This window comes from Tauraco erythrolophus, chromosome 5, assembly GCF_009769465.1.
Source record: "Tauraco erythrolophus isolate bTauEry1 chromosome 5, bTauEry1.pri, whole genome shotgun sequence".
Lineage (NCBI taxonomy): Eukaryota > Metazoa > Chordata > Aves > Musophagiformes > Musophagidae > Tauraco > Tauraco erythrolophus.
The window spans coordinates 71,989,645-72,007,618 of NC_141469.1; the positions used below are offsets into that span (position 1 = coordinate 71,989,645).

The 17,974-nt window shown below is 41.8% G+C and overlaps 1 protein-coding gene across 2 annotated transcripts in view; it reads left to right on the forward strand.

The window, feature by feature from the left end:
• Positions 1-17,974, forward strand: part of TNKS (tankyrase) — a 151,865-nt gene that overhangs the window by 12,020 nt on the left and 121,871 nt on the right. For both annotated transcript variants that reach the window (XM_086612603.1, XM_086612604.1), the window contains exon 2: positions 1,451-1,675. In XM_086612603.1, coding sequence (XP_086468729.1) covers positions 1,451-1,675 — 225 coding nt within the window. The remainder of the gene's footprint in view (positions 1-1,450; positions 1,676-17,974) is intronic.

Genomic DNA, 17,974 nt, shown 5'->3' on the forward strand with positions numbered 1-17,974 from the left:
GGACGCAGTACTCCAAGTGAGGTCTCACGAGGGCAGAGTAGAGGGGGAGAATCACCTCCCTCGACCTGCTGGCCACGCTCCTCTTGATGCAGCCCAGGACGCGGTTGGCCTTCTGGGCCGCAAGAGCACATTGCCGGCTCATATTGAGCTTCTCGTCCACCAGTACTCCCAAGTCCTTCTCCTCAGGGCTGCTCTCGATCCAATCACCACCCAGTCTGTATTTATGCCTGGGATTGCCACGACCCAGATGTAGGACCTTGCATTTGGCCTGGTTAAACTTCATGAGGTTGGTACGGGCCCACCTCTCCAGCCTGTCGAGGTCCCTCTGGATGGCATCCCTCCCTTCCAGCGTGTCGACAGCACCACACAGCTTGGTGTCATCGGCGAACTTGCTGAGGGTGCACTCCATGCCACTGTCCACGTCACCGACAAAGATGTTGAAGAGGGCCGGGCCCAACACGGACCCCTGAGGGACGCCACTAATATAATAGAATTTTTAAAACAGTGTTTATTTCATCTTCATCTCAGCCTCTTTAAATTTCTGATTTTATGTATGTTTATAGTCTACATAATAGTACAGTAGTGCATGTATATGATTTGTAAATATATCTATATTGGGTGTGCATGCTTAAAACATTTTTTACTGATGGGGTGTGCAGTCAAAAAGGTTTGGAGACTGCTGCTCTTAAGACATTTGGGGCAATAGGAAGCACATTTGGGCACTAGAATCTTTCCAGGTTCATCATGGACAACAAGCCAAAGATGTCAGGACGTGGCATGCTGATGAAGGATTTTGAAGCGTATTAATTTAATGGTGCTGGCTTTATGGTGATGTTTTCCCTGGCCATAACAAAGGCTGTGTTCCTAGGCCTTCCTGAGGCATTGTTTCCCAGCTGAGGTCTCAGTTCTACTTATCTGTAACTTCTTAGTCTCTCTGGCAGTTTGTCAGTTGGAGGTAGTCAGACCCTTTGAAAAGGAGCAAGAATGTAGTTTGGGTTGAGATTAGGTTGCTCTGCCTGAGCACTGACAGTGTCCTTTGGTGTTTATTAATACAAGGTCTTTTCCAGATGAAGACCTGTATCAAGAGATAGTATGTACGACACTTGCTTTAGGTACATACATATTATACTAAATTTTTAAAATTCATGAAAACCTTTTATTGAAAAAGCATGAGAAGCCTATTGTAGAACTTACTCATGAGATAGTGACAGCCAGTCAGGCTGCTTATAATACACCACTGTTCACCTCTGTCAGGAGTGTAAGTGAATTGTCCAACTGTTGTTTGAGCAGGTGAATATAGTCTCACTTTATGGTGAAATGTGCCAAAAAGTAGAAGAGGAACATGAATAATATCGCTTGATGTCTGTACGCTGGACTTAGAGTGAACAGTTTTAAATAGTAAATCATGCTGTTTTACCAGACAAATGAACAGAAATATGTTCTCTTACAGGTTTTGGAAGGAAGGATGTTGTAGAGCACTTGCTACAGACAGGAGCCAACGTTCATGCTCGTGACGATGGTGGGCTGATACCCCTTCACAATGCCTGCTCTTTTGGTCATGCTGAAGTGGTTAGTCTGTTACTGTGCCAAGGCGCAGACCCAAACGCTAGAGACAATTGGAACTACACTCCTCTGCATGAAGCTGCTATCAAGGGGAAGATAGATGTGTGTATTGGTAAGTGCCTGTCACTTCTGATATTGAAATTTTACCGTATACATATTTTGTGCAGTTGTAATTGTTAACGTGCTGGACTTCGGATGAAAGATATTGCTTGTTCTTAAAAGGTAACCTCTTGTAAACTAGCAGGTAGGTATAGTGATACTCATTTAAGACTAACTTTTTCATGGTGCATAACGCAAGCCTTGCTGAGCTTGCATCTGAAAAACTAACCTGGGGAGGTCGGGTAAAGTCTCCTCTTCCCTTAAGTTACAATATTCAGAATCTGAATATGGAAGCTTGTCTTTCTTGATCACTCTCAAGAAAAGTAGTTTTACTAGGTGAAGTCTGCTTTTTTGGGCTGCTCTAGATGTTGTCTTAGTGGTTAGGAAGATGGTTAACCTTTCATTCTATACAGCATGGGGAAACATCTCATTAGTCCTTTGGAGCTTTCAGATACAAGTTATAGGACACCATTGTTTACAGTGGTTATATATCTTCAGTGTGTATGCTGTAGCCTGGAGCTAAAACAATTTCAAATAAAATTGAACACTTCCATCATTTTAAATCTATCTAGAACATATAAAGAGCTTTTCAGTCAGGATGTCTTTAATTTCTATGTTTTTTCTCAGTGTACTTAGTACTACTTTTTTTTTTTTTAAATGGAAGCTGCTGTTTTTATTTTTAGTTTTTGCACTCAGATCAGTTCCTCAAACTTATTTATCAGTTCTGGTTCTTTTCTCTACTAACCTGAATAAAATGGTCTGCTCAATATTGTGGTTTTTTATCAGACATAGGAAGGAAAGCTTGATTTTTGGGAACTGCAGTTAAGATTATGAACATGAGGTTTGTTCTATATATTATCCCGGTAACAAGACACAATTGTCAGAATTTCAGATAATGTCTATTTGCTTAGACTTATTACAAAAAATTACTACAGAGAAAGCTGCAAATCTTACAGGGTAAGTTCTTGCATTAGCTTTATTGTAATGCTTATGTCTTTACTAAAAAATAATAATAATAATAAAAACAAAAACAAAAAACAAACCACCAAAAATTGAGGGAAAGAAAATAGGAGAAAACACTGAAATATAATTTTTTAGTCTATTTCTTCTTTTTACAAGGGATGCCATGAGCTGCTTTGATTTCATCTCTGTATGCAAGGTAAAATATATGGAGAATATTCTACAGAAGTCACTGAGTATAGTTGATTATGCATCAGTACTGTGGAAAAAGATCCCACAGTCTACTGTGACAATGGCGAATGGAAAAGTAAGCTTAATTCCAGTTGGTGACTGGAGTTTTGTATGTGACTTAAAGGAAGTAATTACTTTGGTCTGTTCAGTGCTACAGTCTGCCTGGTTTTCGGAACTGCTGACTGAAAATACAAATAAAGTGGGAGAAGGTTGACAGAGGCTGAGGAGCAACCTGTAAAGGAGGACTGGGTTTGTTTGCTTTGGAAAAGATTTGTCTTGCTCTGTCTTTTAAAACCTTGTTATAAAAAAGGAGGGGCGCAGCAGCACACCATTGTGTTCGTAGGTGATAGGATGAAAAATGGTTGCAACAGAAGATTTTAGGATTTGGGGAGGCAGTATGAATAGTGTCACTTCAGGTGGTTTGTATAAAGACTGTGATACTCTTTGGAGGAGATTGAGCAGGTCAGATCAAGGTCGCAGATTATGTGGTACATCAATTTTGATGTACAATACCAGCAGTAATTTGAGATTAATTAGATTTGATTTCCATAATCAAAGAACTGATGATATGTTTAAAGGTATACTCTAATTCAGCAAGAAGTTGTGGGCTTGGTGAAAGGAAGTACGGCATCAAATTTATGGCTTGTATTACACAGACCTTCATTCTGCGTTCCATGCACGGATTAGCTCTGTGACTCTAAATGTTAGGTGTTAGACAAGGAGATGATCCATATATTTCAAATACTCAGCATGCAGTACTGGTCAAATTCCAGAGCTCTTCTGCTCAGAAGAACTGTTGGCTGCAGTTGTAGGGTTCCTTGGAAACACTGAACAGGGCAGCAGGACTAGATGCAGTTCTTCTTTCAAAGCTACTTGCAGGCAGATTGGAGTCTGGTAATTTTTTTAAGATTTATTTTATGTTATTTTAAACAAGCAGGCATGATGCTGTTGTGCTCAGTTGACTTATCCATGTATGTTGTACTTCAGTCAGATATTTATCTGTCAAGGTGACAGTCATGTTTTGCTGTCTTTGCAAGTTCCTGTTTCTTTTAAAAGGTTTTATATATAATTTTTATATTAAGGTGCTGTGATTTAGCCCCAGCTTTCAACTAAGCACCAATCTCCATCCCAGGAGAGGTGGGATGAGAGGAGGAAATATAACAAAAGGCTCGAGGGTCAAGATGAGAAGAGGGAGGGATCACCCACCAACCATGGCCATGGGAGAAACAGACTCAACTTCGGGACAAATCAGTTTAATTCATTACAGTCACATTCAGAGAATGTGAATGAGAAACAAAGAATGAGAAACAAAGCCAGATCTTTAAAACACCTTCCCCACCCCACCCTTCTTCCCAGCTCTACCTCCTCCCTGCAGCAGTGCAGGGCAACAGGGAATGGGAGTTGAGGTCAGTCTGTCACATGTTGTTTCTGCTGCTCCTTCCTCTTCAGTGGGAGGAGTCCTCACACTCTTCTTCTGCTCCAGCTTGAGGTCCCTTCCCACGGGACACAGTTCTCCACAAACTTCTCTAGTGTGAGTCCTTCCTGTGAAATCCTGTCTTTACCCTTCATACTGCTCCAGCACAGGCTTTTCCCACAAAGTCATGACTTCTTAGGGTGCAGCCACCTGCTCTGGTGTGGGATCCTCCATGGACTGCAGATGCACCTCTGCTCTGCCATTAATCTCCAGCAGCGTGGGGTCCTTTCCCGTGGGAGACAGTCCTGCATGAACTCCTTTGAGTGCAGCCACCCGCTCCGGCTTGGAGTCCTCTCACATGGGCTGCAGGTGAATCTCTGCTCCACCGTTAATCTCCATGGCTGCAGGAGGGCTGCGTGCCATCTCACCATGGCTGCAGGGGAATCTCAGCTCTGGCATGCATCCTCCTGCTCCATCTTCACTGACCTCGGTGCCTGCATGGCCGTTTCTCTCAGATCTCAGTCCTCTCTCTGCTGCAGCTGCGCTGGGCCGACTGGCCTGATGAACCTCGGCAGTCCTGGCAGGATGAGCTCTGCCCAGCTGGTGCCCCAGGAGCAGGGCACTTCAGAGCGCTCCAAGCTGAGCTGCTGTGGCTGCTGCCAGGTGAGTGGCGGTGGCTCAACACGGGCAGCCACCTGTGCAGGAGGGCAGGGGCCAGGCCCCCACCTTCTCCCTCTCTTCAGTGCGGGTCCCACATGGCGTGGGTTCCTTTGTCCCCTTCTTATATATGTCATTCACAGACGTGCTGATGAGCTCAGCCCTTGCCAGGGCTGGGCCCAACTGGGAGCCACGGAAGCTTCTTGCAGCTCCTTACAGGGGCTATCCCTGTAGCCCCTCCACCGCTACCAAAATGCCGCCTCATAAACCCACCACATAAGATCTTAGCTTTTATCTGAAAATGTCTTTTGAAGGAACATGTAATACACAGGCATAATAGAACAACAACTGCTCAGGGCATGAATTCTGACTCGCGATACGTGAATGGCCTTCTGGACTATATTGTACTGTACTGCTGTTTACACTTGAATGTAGACTGTTACAGTAGATATGGTGGAAGACATTTGCCTATGGGGAGGAAAAAAAATAAATCACGTTCTTAGAGTGTTCCTTTTTAAACAAAGAAGGTGTGCTTTTCAAAAAGCGTTAATTGAAGAACAGTTTCTGGAAACTGTGGCGTAACCTAGAATTTATTGCTGAACTTAGATATCTGTCCGAAAAGCAATAAACTGTATAGGAATTAGTCACCTAGCCTCACTTTTGGGTAACTATTCATGGCATCTTCTTCCAAATGATGTAATAGAAAGTTTTCCAATTTATCTTCCCTCCTTCCCTTCTTCTGTGCCAGCCCAGTCTGCATCTTTTCTTCATCGTACCTTGCATAGAATGCTGTTCTCTTGGCTGCTTTACGGGTCAAAAAGGGACAGAGGTAATTGAACAGAGTGCAGGGATGCAGAACACTCATGTATAATGACTTTTTTTTTTTTAGGAAAACTCAAGGCATTGAAGCAGAGTGGGAAGACCGGCAAAGGCTAGGTGGTGATCATGCTACAACTATAGAATGTTCTTGTGTCTAGAACTAGCTGTGGAACAGAGTGTGCATATTTATGGTAAAGTGAGTGCTCAGCTGTACAGCTGAGTTTGGACTACTAGGTGCAAGCCCTGCCATTGGGAAGCTTATATAAGAAATAAGGGAAATAAGAAGTGTACATGAACTGGCGAAGATTCATCAGGTTATGCACGAACTTCTACTCCAGGAAACTGTCAGCATGATTTCTTCTGCTTCTGTTTTACTGGTTGTATATTGCAATCATAGGGCAGTGTAGGAACTTAAAGGGATAGAATGCAAATGTGCTGAGCTTGGGAGGAATATGGACTGTGGCTCTTTTAGGTGGCAGCTGGTTTTGTGTCCTGAGTCTGGAAGTGTAGGAGATCCTGGAGGATGGTGAGCAGTGCTCAGCTGGCTTGCTGACCATCTCTTACAATACATTTAGTCACTGCAGATTTGTTTAGTTGCTAAGTAATTTAATCCATTTGAAAGTACTGTTTGCTAAATGTAATCAATTTTGTATTGAAGCATCAAAACCAGTTGTTAGACAGTGTTCTCCGGTATTTATGGCTTCTAGGATTGCTTTATCTGTCAGGAAGACACATTTTTAATGTCTGCGGACTGCTTCTAGAGCTAGTGTGGTTTTGTTCCTCAGCGTTGCGTTTGCTCATGGAAATAACAAATGAATGGTGAACTCTGCAAAGTGTGTTTGGAGGAATACTGTGAAGTCAAGGTAGTGACTTTTCTGCAGGTTGGGCTGGGGAGAAAGGATGATCTATTTCTTCAAATGAAAGTCTATACTGCAGTCAAAGCAAAGATCCCTGTAGCTTGTTTTTCTCTGACGATGACATGTAGCAGATGCTCAGAGACTATGAATGGTTTGAGTGTATCCTCCTTTCTGATAGCAGTCAGCAATTTAGGAACTTGATAAATTAAAGGCAGAATCTGGACTGCATTGCATAGCTGCTGGTATACAAATTTCTTGAGAGACAGATCTAATCACTTCTCAAATGCTGCTATACTTTTGGCTTTGAAGGTGTTCTGTGGCAAGAGACTTGCAATTCAATGCAAAGAGGGCAGATTTAGATTAGATATACAGAATAAATTTTTCACTGTGAGGGTGGTGTGGCACTGGAACAGGTTGCCCAGAGAAGTTGTAGATGCCCCATCCCTGGAAGTGTTCAAGGCCAGGTTGGATGAGGCTTTGGGCAACCTGGTGTAGAGGAGGGTTTCCCTGCCCATGGCAGGGGGATTGGAAATAGATGATCTTTGAGGCCCCTTCCAACCCTAACCATTCTATGATTCAATAATCTTGCAGGAAGAAAACAACCCTTCCTTTTCTTTAAAACATTCTTCTTGATTTCTATTTGCGCTCTGCATATTCTTTGTGATTTTATATGCCTTTATCTTTTCTTCTCTTGTCTGTCTGTCTTCCAAGATGTAAAATTTAGTCTTCCATCATGTTATCCTGTTGAAAATTGTGGTATTTTCTCTCTCTCCCTCTCCCTCTCTTTTTTTTTTAGGATGAGGGATTGTAATGGAGGGTACAGGCATCAAAACTAGGTGTAGTAGATTTATAGGGTAACAATGTTCTTTCTGTTTTGGTTTGAGTTGCTGAGCACTGAAGGGGAGTAGCTCCAAGGTATTTCCTGAGTGGTAGCAGTTCCTTAAAAACTGTGCGTTTGTGCAACACACAGGGTTTTTTTGTTAAAAAATACTAGGCTAAAAATAACCTCATGGAAGCTGTGCTTATGCAGTCTGTCTGGGCCTGCTTTGCCCTCCACTATGTTTTTGCAGAGGCTGTACTTGTTCCCCCCCGCCCCTGGTGGATCTCCAGTTAGGTGTTATGAGAACTGTAAGACTCTAGCCTAAAAGTGATGTCAGGTGTCATACACCTGCCTAGTTTTTAAGGGCATCCTTCACAAATATGCAAAACCATGAGCATCTTCTATGGTGATGCCATGATTTATGGATCTGAACATAGTGCTTTAATAATTTTCAGGAAATTCTAGCTACTGAAAAACTCCCTTCAACACTGTACGAAACTAATTTTTTTAAAAAAATTACTTTTTAGTCCATGCAGTGCTGTGGATGCATCAGGAATTACTTAATATGACATTAGACCAATGTTTTTACTGGCTTACTCTGGGCTAGTTAGAAAATTTCCTGCAAAGATCCTGTGGCATGATGAATTTACTGTCGTAGTGCTACAAAGTGATCTCTAATAGTAGCATTGAGGTGCACTTATCTCTTTTTGATCAGAGAAATTCTGTGGAAGTTCGTTTATTTTCCATTACCTTTTTTGCCCTCAAAAGATACAGCAAGCAAGCAAACTAAAACGTTTTTAAGCTAGCACGCTTTCAAACATCCGGATCCTACCCTTAGCATAGGTATCACGGTTACTTAAATGTCTCTTTGTTAACATGTCAAAACATTGCTCACCTTGCTGTGCTTCCTCAGGACTAGAGGAGAAGAGTTCATTAGCTATTACCTTCTGCTATTACATATCTTTAGGCTGAACTATATGGAGGGAATATGATGTGAACCCTTCCTGCAGGGCAGATAAACCTTCTGTCAGGATTAAAAAAAAATGTATGAAAGGTAGTTTATGAGTTGAACTAGTGCACAGTAAACCTTAAACGAATTGTAGAAATGGTAATTTGCTCAATCATTGAAGTGCTTGTCTGTTTGGTCACCTTTGCAAAGAAGGCATGTACTACAAATAGTGAAATTATTACAGTTTAGTTTGGTTTTGTCCCTTGAGTCTTTAGAATGTTCAAAGCATTTTGCCTTCCAAGCAGAGGAACTGTATCATTCTAAAAGTTAAAGCTGTGTCTGATTTTACTACTTGAAAAGTATATGTAAAAAAAAAAATAAAATCACAGGAAGTGCTATCAAAGAGCAAAACTGTGCAATAGCCAGGACTTTTTGGAGGTGAGGTCAGAGGGAGAAGCATTAGCATCTTAACTGAAAAAATGATTAAAATGGCTATAGATTTAGCTGCTGGATTGACAGAAGCCTGTAAGAAGACTAGTAGCTTCTTACTAAGTATTAGAGGGGGTTATTGGTAATTGAGGTACCGTGGGAGCTGGTTATGCACATTGTTTATTGGAGAAATGTACTGAATTCCCGATGACTCTCTTTCTTGGAGAACTGGTGTCCTAGAAGGAAGCTTTGATTCAAAGAGACATCTTGGAAGTCTGATATTCGGAGGCTTGTAAAATCATGAGAAAATGCTCTCAAGTGAATACTTCCGAATACTTTGTGTAAATTGTTAAACTATTGGTGCTGTTTATATCAGAAGATTCTTGAATATTGTTAATATTCCTGCTTTGACTTTTAAACTGCAGAATTGGAGCACTGCTGCTACTGACTACTTATAGTATGCAGTGGGAAAGCAGTGACTTGTATTTGAACATTTTTAAACTGCAGGACAGTCTAAAGAACTTTAGACTGTTCTTGTGTACCAGAAACGTGAGTTTTGTTCCATTAGGAGAATGTGAATTAATCCCTGCAGTGGGGGAGCTATTCCGCCTGTTGATTGCAGTTAACACTGACATACAGAGCAAAGGTTCCTTGTGATTTGTAGAATCATAGAATGGTTTGGGTTGGAAGGGACCTCATCTAGCTCCAACCCACCTGCCATGGGCAGGGAAACCATCCACTACACCAGGTTGCCCAAAGCCTTATCCAACCTGGTTTTGAATGCTTCCAGGGATGGGGCATCTACAACTTCTCTGGGCAACCTGTTCCAGTACCTCACCACCCTCTGAGTGAAAAATTTCTTCCTTATATCCAATCTAAATCTCCCCTCTTTCAATTTAAAGCCATTTCCCCTTGTCCTATCACTACATGTCCTTGTAAAAAGTCCCTCTCCAGCTTTCCTGTAGGCCCCCCTTAAGTACTGGAAAGCTGCAAATAAGATCACCCCAGAGCCTTCTCTTCTCGAGGCTGAACAGCCCCAACTCTCTCAGCCTGTCTTCATAGCAGAGGTGTTCCAGCCCTCGGATCATCTTCGTGGCCCTCCTCTGGACCCGCTCCAGCAGCTTCATGTCCTTCTTGTGCTGGGGACTCCAGAGCTGAACGCAGTATTCCAGATGGAGTCTCTTAAGGCCAAGCAGTTCTGGTTAACAGCATCTATCTGTCCAGATACACAAAATAAAATATTATTTGTTACTCAAATTCTTAGTGATCAAAGCCAAATCTGTTGTTGTGGAAGCAGAGTCGTCAGAGTGTTCAGGTTATGAATTCTTTTGGTCTGTTTCTGCCTTGTGAGTGATAGCATGTGTGTGGAACCCTGCTTCTTTGAGTGGCAAATGGTTTTAAATCCTGTGCATACACAGTGGCTCAAAGACCTAACATGTTTAAGTCTACTCATACTGTTTCTTCATGGGGTCTTTCTCAAATGAAGGTTGCATGATAACAACCATAGGATTAAAATTCCATGTTTTAGGTTGAGTGGAAGAATTCTTTTGCTCTCTTATTGGAGTTCTTGTTCATGGTCTTAAATAGTTTCATGTCCTCTAACAGTTTGTTTAAGCTGTGTCAGCTTCTGAACGTAAATATTCATCACAGGAATGATGGCTTCTTGGGTTGAATCTTGTTACGTTTCCTACTGTGCAAGTCTGTAGTTCAGACTTCTCTTATTGAAAGGGACTTGAGAATAAGGCTGCCTTCTCTGTGAGCTGGTGGGAGTGGAGGAACCCATGATTGAAATCATACATTGGTAGTTTGGAGGCTTTGTCATACTTGTAGTCCTAGTAACAATGGACTGGAGTGTGAGACAACAGGGCTTTTGTCAAAAGTGACTACAGAAGATGGTTTGAGACACTCTACCATGGCATATACAACTGCAGTGCTCCCTGGTGGACTTTGCCAGAAGGACAGGAGGGAAGTGGATTATCAATTCCTGCATGTGAAGGACACCTCTTCGGTATGTGACATCTATGTGCAGGCAGATCTGTTAACGTAGTGCAGTCTACAGGAGTTACTGTTAGGGGAAAAGCTGCCAAGATGAAATGGTGGTGTTTGGTGTAAAGACTCCAGGGAATCCTTTGTGCTGGCATTTTGCATCTGTGCACATGTAGCTGTAATAGATTCTTTATGAAGAAAATCTCTGTGAGCAGTGTCAGTCTCCCATGTGCACCTGACAAAGGTCTTGGAGTGCTAGGAGCCTTGAAATGCATGGATTGTTGACACAAGGTGGAAGTGCCCTACCAGAGCACTTTTATGAGAGGAACAAGCATTGAGCTGGATTAATCCTGAGTTTAAATCCTCTTCAAAACCAAAATCAACAGTAAACTCGATAGCAGAGAGGATGATGCTTCGTGCAAATTGGGTGAAAGTGAGGAATACTTGTCTGCAGGGTTATGCCAATAAAATGACTTTGTGTTTTCATATCTGGAAGTAGTGGTGCGGAGGGTTTGTCAAACCTGTCATGTTACTGTGTTGTTTAGTCCTTAAGGCTATTGTTTATATTATGGTATTTGTATTGCTAGAAGTTGATTGAAATCCAACTTCATGAAAATAAGTTGAGAAGGATTGCTGTGTCAGGTTTCATACACTGTGTATATTTTGGAAGCCTTCTGTCTTTCTGTTAGTGTGGACTGTATTGACAGTTAATATGTTACAACCTATCTGTGCATTTTAGACATTTTCCTAGTTCTGCTTCTTCTTTCTTGAAATTCAGGTGTCAAGAAAACTGGTCTTTTTGCCTTGTTTAGCTGCTTGGCACAGGAGAATCTGTGGAGGACAAAAAAGGAGCCATTTATTTTACATTTCTTTACAAATGTTGATTAAATCAGGATCTGGTTACTTGCAGCAAAGGAGGTGGTACAATAATATGCAAAACACTATTGGGAAGCTTGCTGTAGAGCATTTATGGGAAGTAAGGTCTTCAAAAGTACCTATGTTAACTGTTACCAGATTGAGAGGGAGGGGAAAAGGAAGTGGTATATTATTCAGAACAGAGTAATGGAACAGACGCTGCTCTTGCAGACACTAAAACTGCTTTCAGGTGTCCGATAACTGTTTACAGTGGCTTTCTAAGTATCTTGCAGAAATACTTAAATCTTATGAGACTATGCTTCTGATTCCTGTAGCAATATCTGCTTTTAGCTTCTCAGAGGAACCATGTGGTCTTAATGCAGTTCATATGTGGTTTAAAAACAATGTCTAGATATATGTGTAAGCTGTTAAGGCATAGGTGAGTGGAGCCAATTCTAGCAGAGTTCTCGGATGTTTACTTAGTATAATGGAAAACATTGATTAAAGTATTACTGTAGGATATAAAGGTCTTGCTTGTAAAAATGTGCAGGCAATTAAATATTTGTCATATAGTGAACAAAGGAAGGTTGCTCTTTTTAATGATTTGGTCTTTCCACAATGTAAAGCAAGCGTACAAAATGAACTACAGGTGATAGAAGCTTACCGAAAATACTGAGCGCTTGCCTCTTGTTCTGTGTGGTCTTCACTTCAGTTTTTCATGCAGCTAGGGCTCATGATGAATGTAGACTCCTGCACTCCAGTAATTCACTGTTTTTCCATGTTTATCCAAATGCGCCACACTTCTTAGACAAAGCTGTTCTTTCCCAAGAAAGGCTGAAGTGTTTGTTGTGAATCCTGTTGTTCATGCTGCTGTGTGTGGTCTTAGTGTTCTGGTGATGTCTTGTCCAAGCAAGCTGTACTGAGTAATTCCTTGGTTAGGCACTGTGCTCTTGACCTAGCTGTGGTATTGAGTGCTGGACTTATATGACAAGGGAGCCAAGAGGAACGGGCTGCAACAATTTTGGTTTTATTTTCTTGTTTGGGGTGATGCAAGGATGGCACAAGACACGAGTGTGACCCAGGAGAAGAACTCGCTCAGGCTGATGTAACATGTACCCTTCCCTAGCACGAGACCTGCAGCAGTGACGATATCTTACCTGACAGACTGTGAGATTTTTGCGGCGTAGAATATTTGCTTGTCAAGGACCTAATGCTAAACAGGATGAAACTTGTGCTGCTTGGTATCAACAGGGCATGGCGATGAGCAGTTCTGGGACTGGAGAACAAGTGGATGTCCTCTGTCCTTTAAGAATAGAAAGCAATGTGACCGTTTTACATAATAATACGTTCTAAGATAGTGTCTGGGGAAAGCTTCCAAGACTGATACATGTAATACTGCTAGCTTGTCAGTTGTTAGTAGAGTTAGGTATCTGCTTGAACTTTAATGTATTGTTAGCTTCCTGATGTTTACTTCAGCAGCAGAGTTTTTGAAAATACCCATGTATTCTGGCCAACCTGTAGCTTTAGCCACAATTTCATGGACTGGTCAGTTTGGTATCCCTACGATTTTATGTACTTTTTCTATTAAGTACTTGGTAACTGCTGTGGACTAATGATGGGTTTACAAAATTGGCACAAGGTTCAAGTTTTATGCAAAATATGCAAAAGTTATTTGGCGTGTTGGGGCCTCTTTAATCTTAAGGGTTTCAGCTCTTAATCACATCAAAATGTTACTTGTGTGTGTTCCATGGGGATGGTATCTTAGTCACACACCCTAAGTCACGAGCTGTTGAAAGCTGGTAGGCACTGAAGTTTGCCTATGGAAAAGGCTGTGCTCTTGGATTGTGATAGTTGTTTTGTTTGTTCTGGCTGGTTTGGGGTTTTTTTTGGTTTTTTTCTTTTTTCTCTTCCCCCTCTTGTGCTCACATCACTGAATGGTGAGTTGAGAGCTCCTCTTCAATGCATATTTCTTGTGGTGCTAAAAAGAGAAACTGGTTTTCATTGTGCATGCATCCTTTCTGTTTCAGAAAAATGGTGGATCCAGGACAGATTCTAAGAAACTTTTAATACTCCTCAGTTTATGTTGCTTCCTGAGTGTCAGATTTTAGTGCACTGGCAAATAATCCATTCTGGTAGCTGCATAGCTAATTCCACATGCAGTCTATCACCTGACTTCCACCAGGGGTTCTCCCCCCCCTCCAAACTTAACCTGGAATAAATGGTTACTAGATGCAAAAGGAGATTGGAATGAGTCTTTGGTTTCTCTTAACTCCCCTCGATTCTTTTCCCTCTTAGGATGCTACTTGTTGACCTGATTTGCCTTGGTGGCTGCTTTTGCTTTTCAAGGACACTGAAAGCAGGGCTCTTAATCTGTCAAGTGGGATATTGGGATTACAGCTGACATTTATTTGAATAAAATTTGAAGTAGAAAGGTGCATTTGTTCAGAGAAAAGTGAAATTGGGACCAAGCAATGAAGACTTGTCCTTAAAGAAGCTTTCAGCTTGGGATATAGATGAAAACATAAATTGCTTAGACAGTAGGGCAGCAGTTAAGGTTTTTAGCTGTTCAATAAATAGTGTACTAAAACAAATGCTTAGAAACTAAGTAACGGCAAAATTGTTGCTTGCAAGGAAAAAGGGGCATGATTTAGTTGTGACACAAGGCCTTAACCCACACCATCTACAAATGGGCTAAATGTTTTTTGGGTTTTTTTAAAGCTCTTTTGGTTAAAGGGTCTTATATTCCATTTTACACACTAACAAAATGTGTGTTCCAGGTGACTACTTGAAAACACCTAAGTGTGATTCTTAAGCCCCTTTGTGAAATAGGCACAAACTGAAACGTGGCAGGTCCCTCAGAACGTCAGGAAACACTTTTTTGCTGTGAGAGTGACCAATCCCCAGCACATGTTGCCCAGAGAGATTGTGAAGTCTCTGTCCTTGGAGCTACTGAAAAGCCATCTGGACACAGTCCTGGGCAACTGGCTGTAGGTGGCCCTTCTTCAGCAGGGGAGTTGTTCTAGATGATATGCAGCGGTCCCTTCGACCTCAACCATTGTGTGATTCTGTGAAAAAGGAGTGCATATACGTGGCTGCAAATAAATGAGATTAAATACATGCTTAGTGTACTGTCTTTTATTGCTTGTTAGCTCGAAGAAATGTTTTTTTTTTTTTGTAACTTAAGTGAAGCTTCTAGAGTTCTTAGGTTTTGCAGGTTCATTGTGGAAGCCCCAAAGCTTGCTTTATGCTACATAGCTTTTGATGTGAATTGTGTGCTAGAGGGGAGCATTCTGGAATGATGCTGCCATCTCTTGCATGATGCAAAAAAACCCCAACAAACAAAATACTGCAGTGACACTAAGGCTTTGAGGTTGCTCTCTGGAAGACTGCATTCTGCATTACCTGCGTATACTTTTGTTTTCTCACTGTTAGCTGAAATGGAAAATTTTAACTTGAAAATTATTCCATCCAAAAAAAAGAAACAGGAATATTTACTTCATTAAGTCCAGGCAAGATCAAGGCTTTGAATTGCTGTTCATGTAGGCTGAACAATCTACCGACTGTGGCTCTTTCTCTGAGGGCAGAAGAATATTATCAGCCCGCTGTGCTGCCTACAGCCTCCGGAACTTTCTGCGTGTTCTCTCTCCCTACATGTATTTAATCACTGGTAGGCAGAACTGGCGTACCAGGGAGCAATTTTGTAGTGCTTCCTACATACAGAAAACTAATCATAGTTAAGATGTACCTACTTATGGGGAAACAGTTGTGGGCAGTCACTGAGGGATGACAGAGCCTTTTAAGAAGGTGTCTTTTTGCCTTGCTGGAAGAGCTCAGACTGTTGCAACGATGCTTGTGGTTTTGGTTGTCTGGTTCAGATCCTTTTCCCCTACATTACTTTGATTAGATAAATCTGATCTCTGGAACATCTAATGCAAACTTAATTCTAGAACACATTGAAGTATTTTGTAGTGTGTTGGGAAGTGAGGTTTATGGTATGTATGTACATATAGATCAAGAGTCAGGCTATTTTGCTAAGAGGTTGAAACTTCAGCGAGCAGAGTCTAAAAGTGCTTCTGAGGCAAACAGTGAAAAGGCTGAGACAAAAAAGTCTTTCTGAAAAATTAGAGCATGCATGAAAGTAGGATAAAGTCCTTTTAAAGTGATGCTTCACAATATTCTTCTTGACTAGATCTTCTCCCCTGAAAACAAACATACAAAATTGTTACTGGGAGACCTTGTTCATGCCACTTCTTTGATTTCTTATTGCTGCTTTGAAGCCCGTTTCTGTAAATCGTTCATCTAAGCTGAAGGGAAGTCTGACCTCTAAGTATTGTTTCCATTTCATGCTTTACTGGACCTCTGCTCAATTTGGTAGTTACATCTTGTTACTGTAGGAACTGGTACAGTTTCTGCAGTGTTCGGATGCATGAGAACCTGCCTTTCAAAGAGCAGATCTGTGTCAAGAGAGTGAGATGTTTGATATGGCTGTCTTCTGTTGCTGATGGACCAAATGGTCATTTCGACCATAAAGCAAGAAGTGCCTCTGCTAGGAGCCATATTCCAAGCTATCTGCACGTATAGTCTCCTAGCATATGTTGATGCCCCTAGCATTTGCTGCTATTGCTTATAATGACAAGGTAATCAAAACACGCAAGCAGGTGCTATGATTTTATCTAGATCATGTCACATTTGACCGAAGTACCATTTCTTTACTAGAGGCAACTTTCCTTTACTTAGAAGCAACTATTTAAGACTATGTGTCTGCATAAATTTTAGCTATGTATCTCCAGGCACTGGCCTACAGGATTACAATCATAGAATGGTTTGTGTTGGAAGGGACCTTTAAAGATGTAGCCCAACTCCTCTGCCATGGCCGGGGATAGCTTTCACTAGATCAGGTTGCTCAAAGCCCTGTGCAACCTCACCTTGAACGCTTCTGATGAAGAGGCATCCACAACCTCTCTGGGCAACTTTTTCCAGCCTTACAGAACTTCAGGTAGATGACATCTGTAGCTTTTCCTTTGTTGACTGATGCAATCACTCCATTATAGAAGGCTACCAAATTAGTCAGACATGATTTGCCCTTGATGTCTCTAATCAACTCTGTGTTCCGTGTGTTTCGACATGTCTTCCAGGAGGATCTGTTCCATGATCTTACTAGGCAAAAAAGCGAGGCTGAGTGGTTGGTAGTTCCTAGGATCTTCTCTCTACCCTTTTTAAATATGACTGTGATATTTCCCTTTTTCCAGTTGCTGGGGTTTTGCCTGACTGCCATAACTTTTTGAATATGATTGAAAATGGCTTGGCAACTACGTTAGCCAATTCTCTCAGGACCCTGGCGTACATCTCCCTGAGCCTCATGGACTTATTGTATGTTCAGGTTCCTTAGGTAGTCTTGAACCTGACCTTCACTTACAATGAGAGGGACTTCATTCCTCAGTCCCTGCCTTGAGGTTCAGGGCTTGAGAGATGTGGGAAGAAAGATTACCATTGAAAACTGAGGCAAAAAAATTGAGTACCTCAGCCTTCTCCATATCGGTTGTCACTAGTTCTCATGTCTTACTTATCAAAGAGAGTATGTTTTCTTTAATCTTCCTTTTCTAACCGACATTCCTGTAGAAGCCCTTCTTATTATTTGCATCCTGTGCCAAATTCAGCTCTAACTGTGCTTTAGCTTTCCTGATCCCAGAGCTGAAGTAAGAGCTCTTCATCAGCAAGCTCTGCTTGGTCAAGTGGCCTGTAGCAAACACCAGCCATAAGGTTTCCTTTGTTGGCTTGGCCTCTACTTTTTGCCCCTAAGATCTTAACTTGTTCATTGCTGTTTTTCAAAGGCGACTCTGTGGAGTCAGTTTTTTTTACATAGAGGGCAACTGTCTGCTCCTCCTTCCTTTCCTTCTGAACAGTTTCTAGCCATCAATTGCAGCTCCAGTCGTGTGATCCTTCCCACCCTGTTTCAGTGATGTTGATTAGATCATAGCTTTCTAGCTACACAGTGGTTTCCAACTCCTCCTGTTTGCTACCCGTGCTGTGTGCGTTAGTGTAAGGCACTTCAGCAGGGTCATTGACCGTGTCACCTTTTTAGACCAATTTTAGACCAGATTCCTTTGCAGTATTTCACAAGTGTTTCCATCTTGGTTCCTGATATATCAGCAGTCCCTGGCTTTTCTCTGTTTCTCAAAACTTCATCACTTTCCCCTGCCACTTGTCTGCTGCTTTCTCCTACTGTCGAAGCTCTTGTTTCTGTCTGTGCTGTTGGAGAGTACTGTTCTAATTCTCTTTACAATTTTTTGTTTCAGCATAGCAGGGCCTAGTGCTGCTTTTGTAAGCTTCTGTTC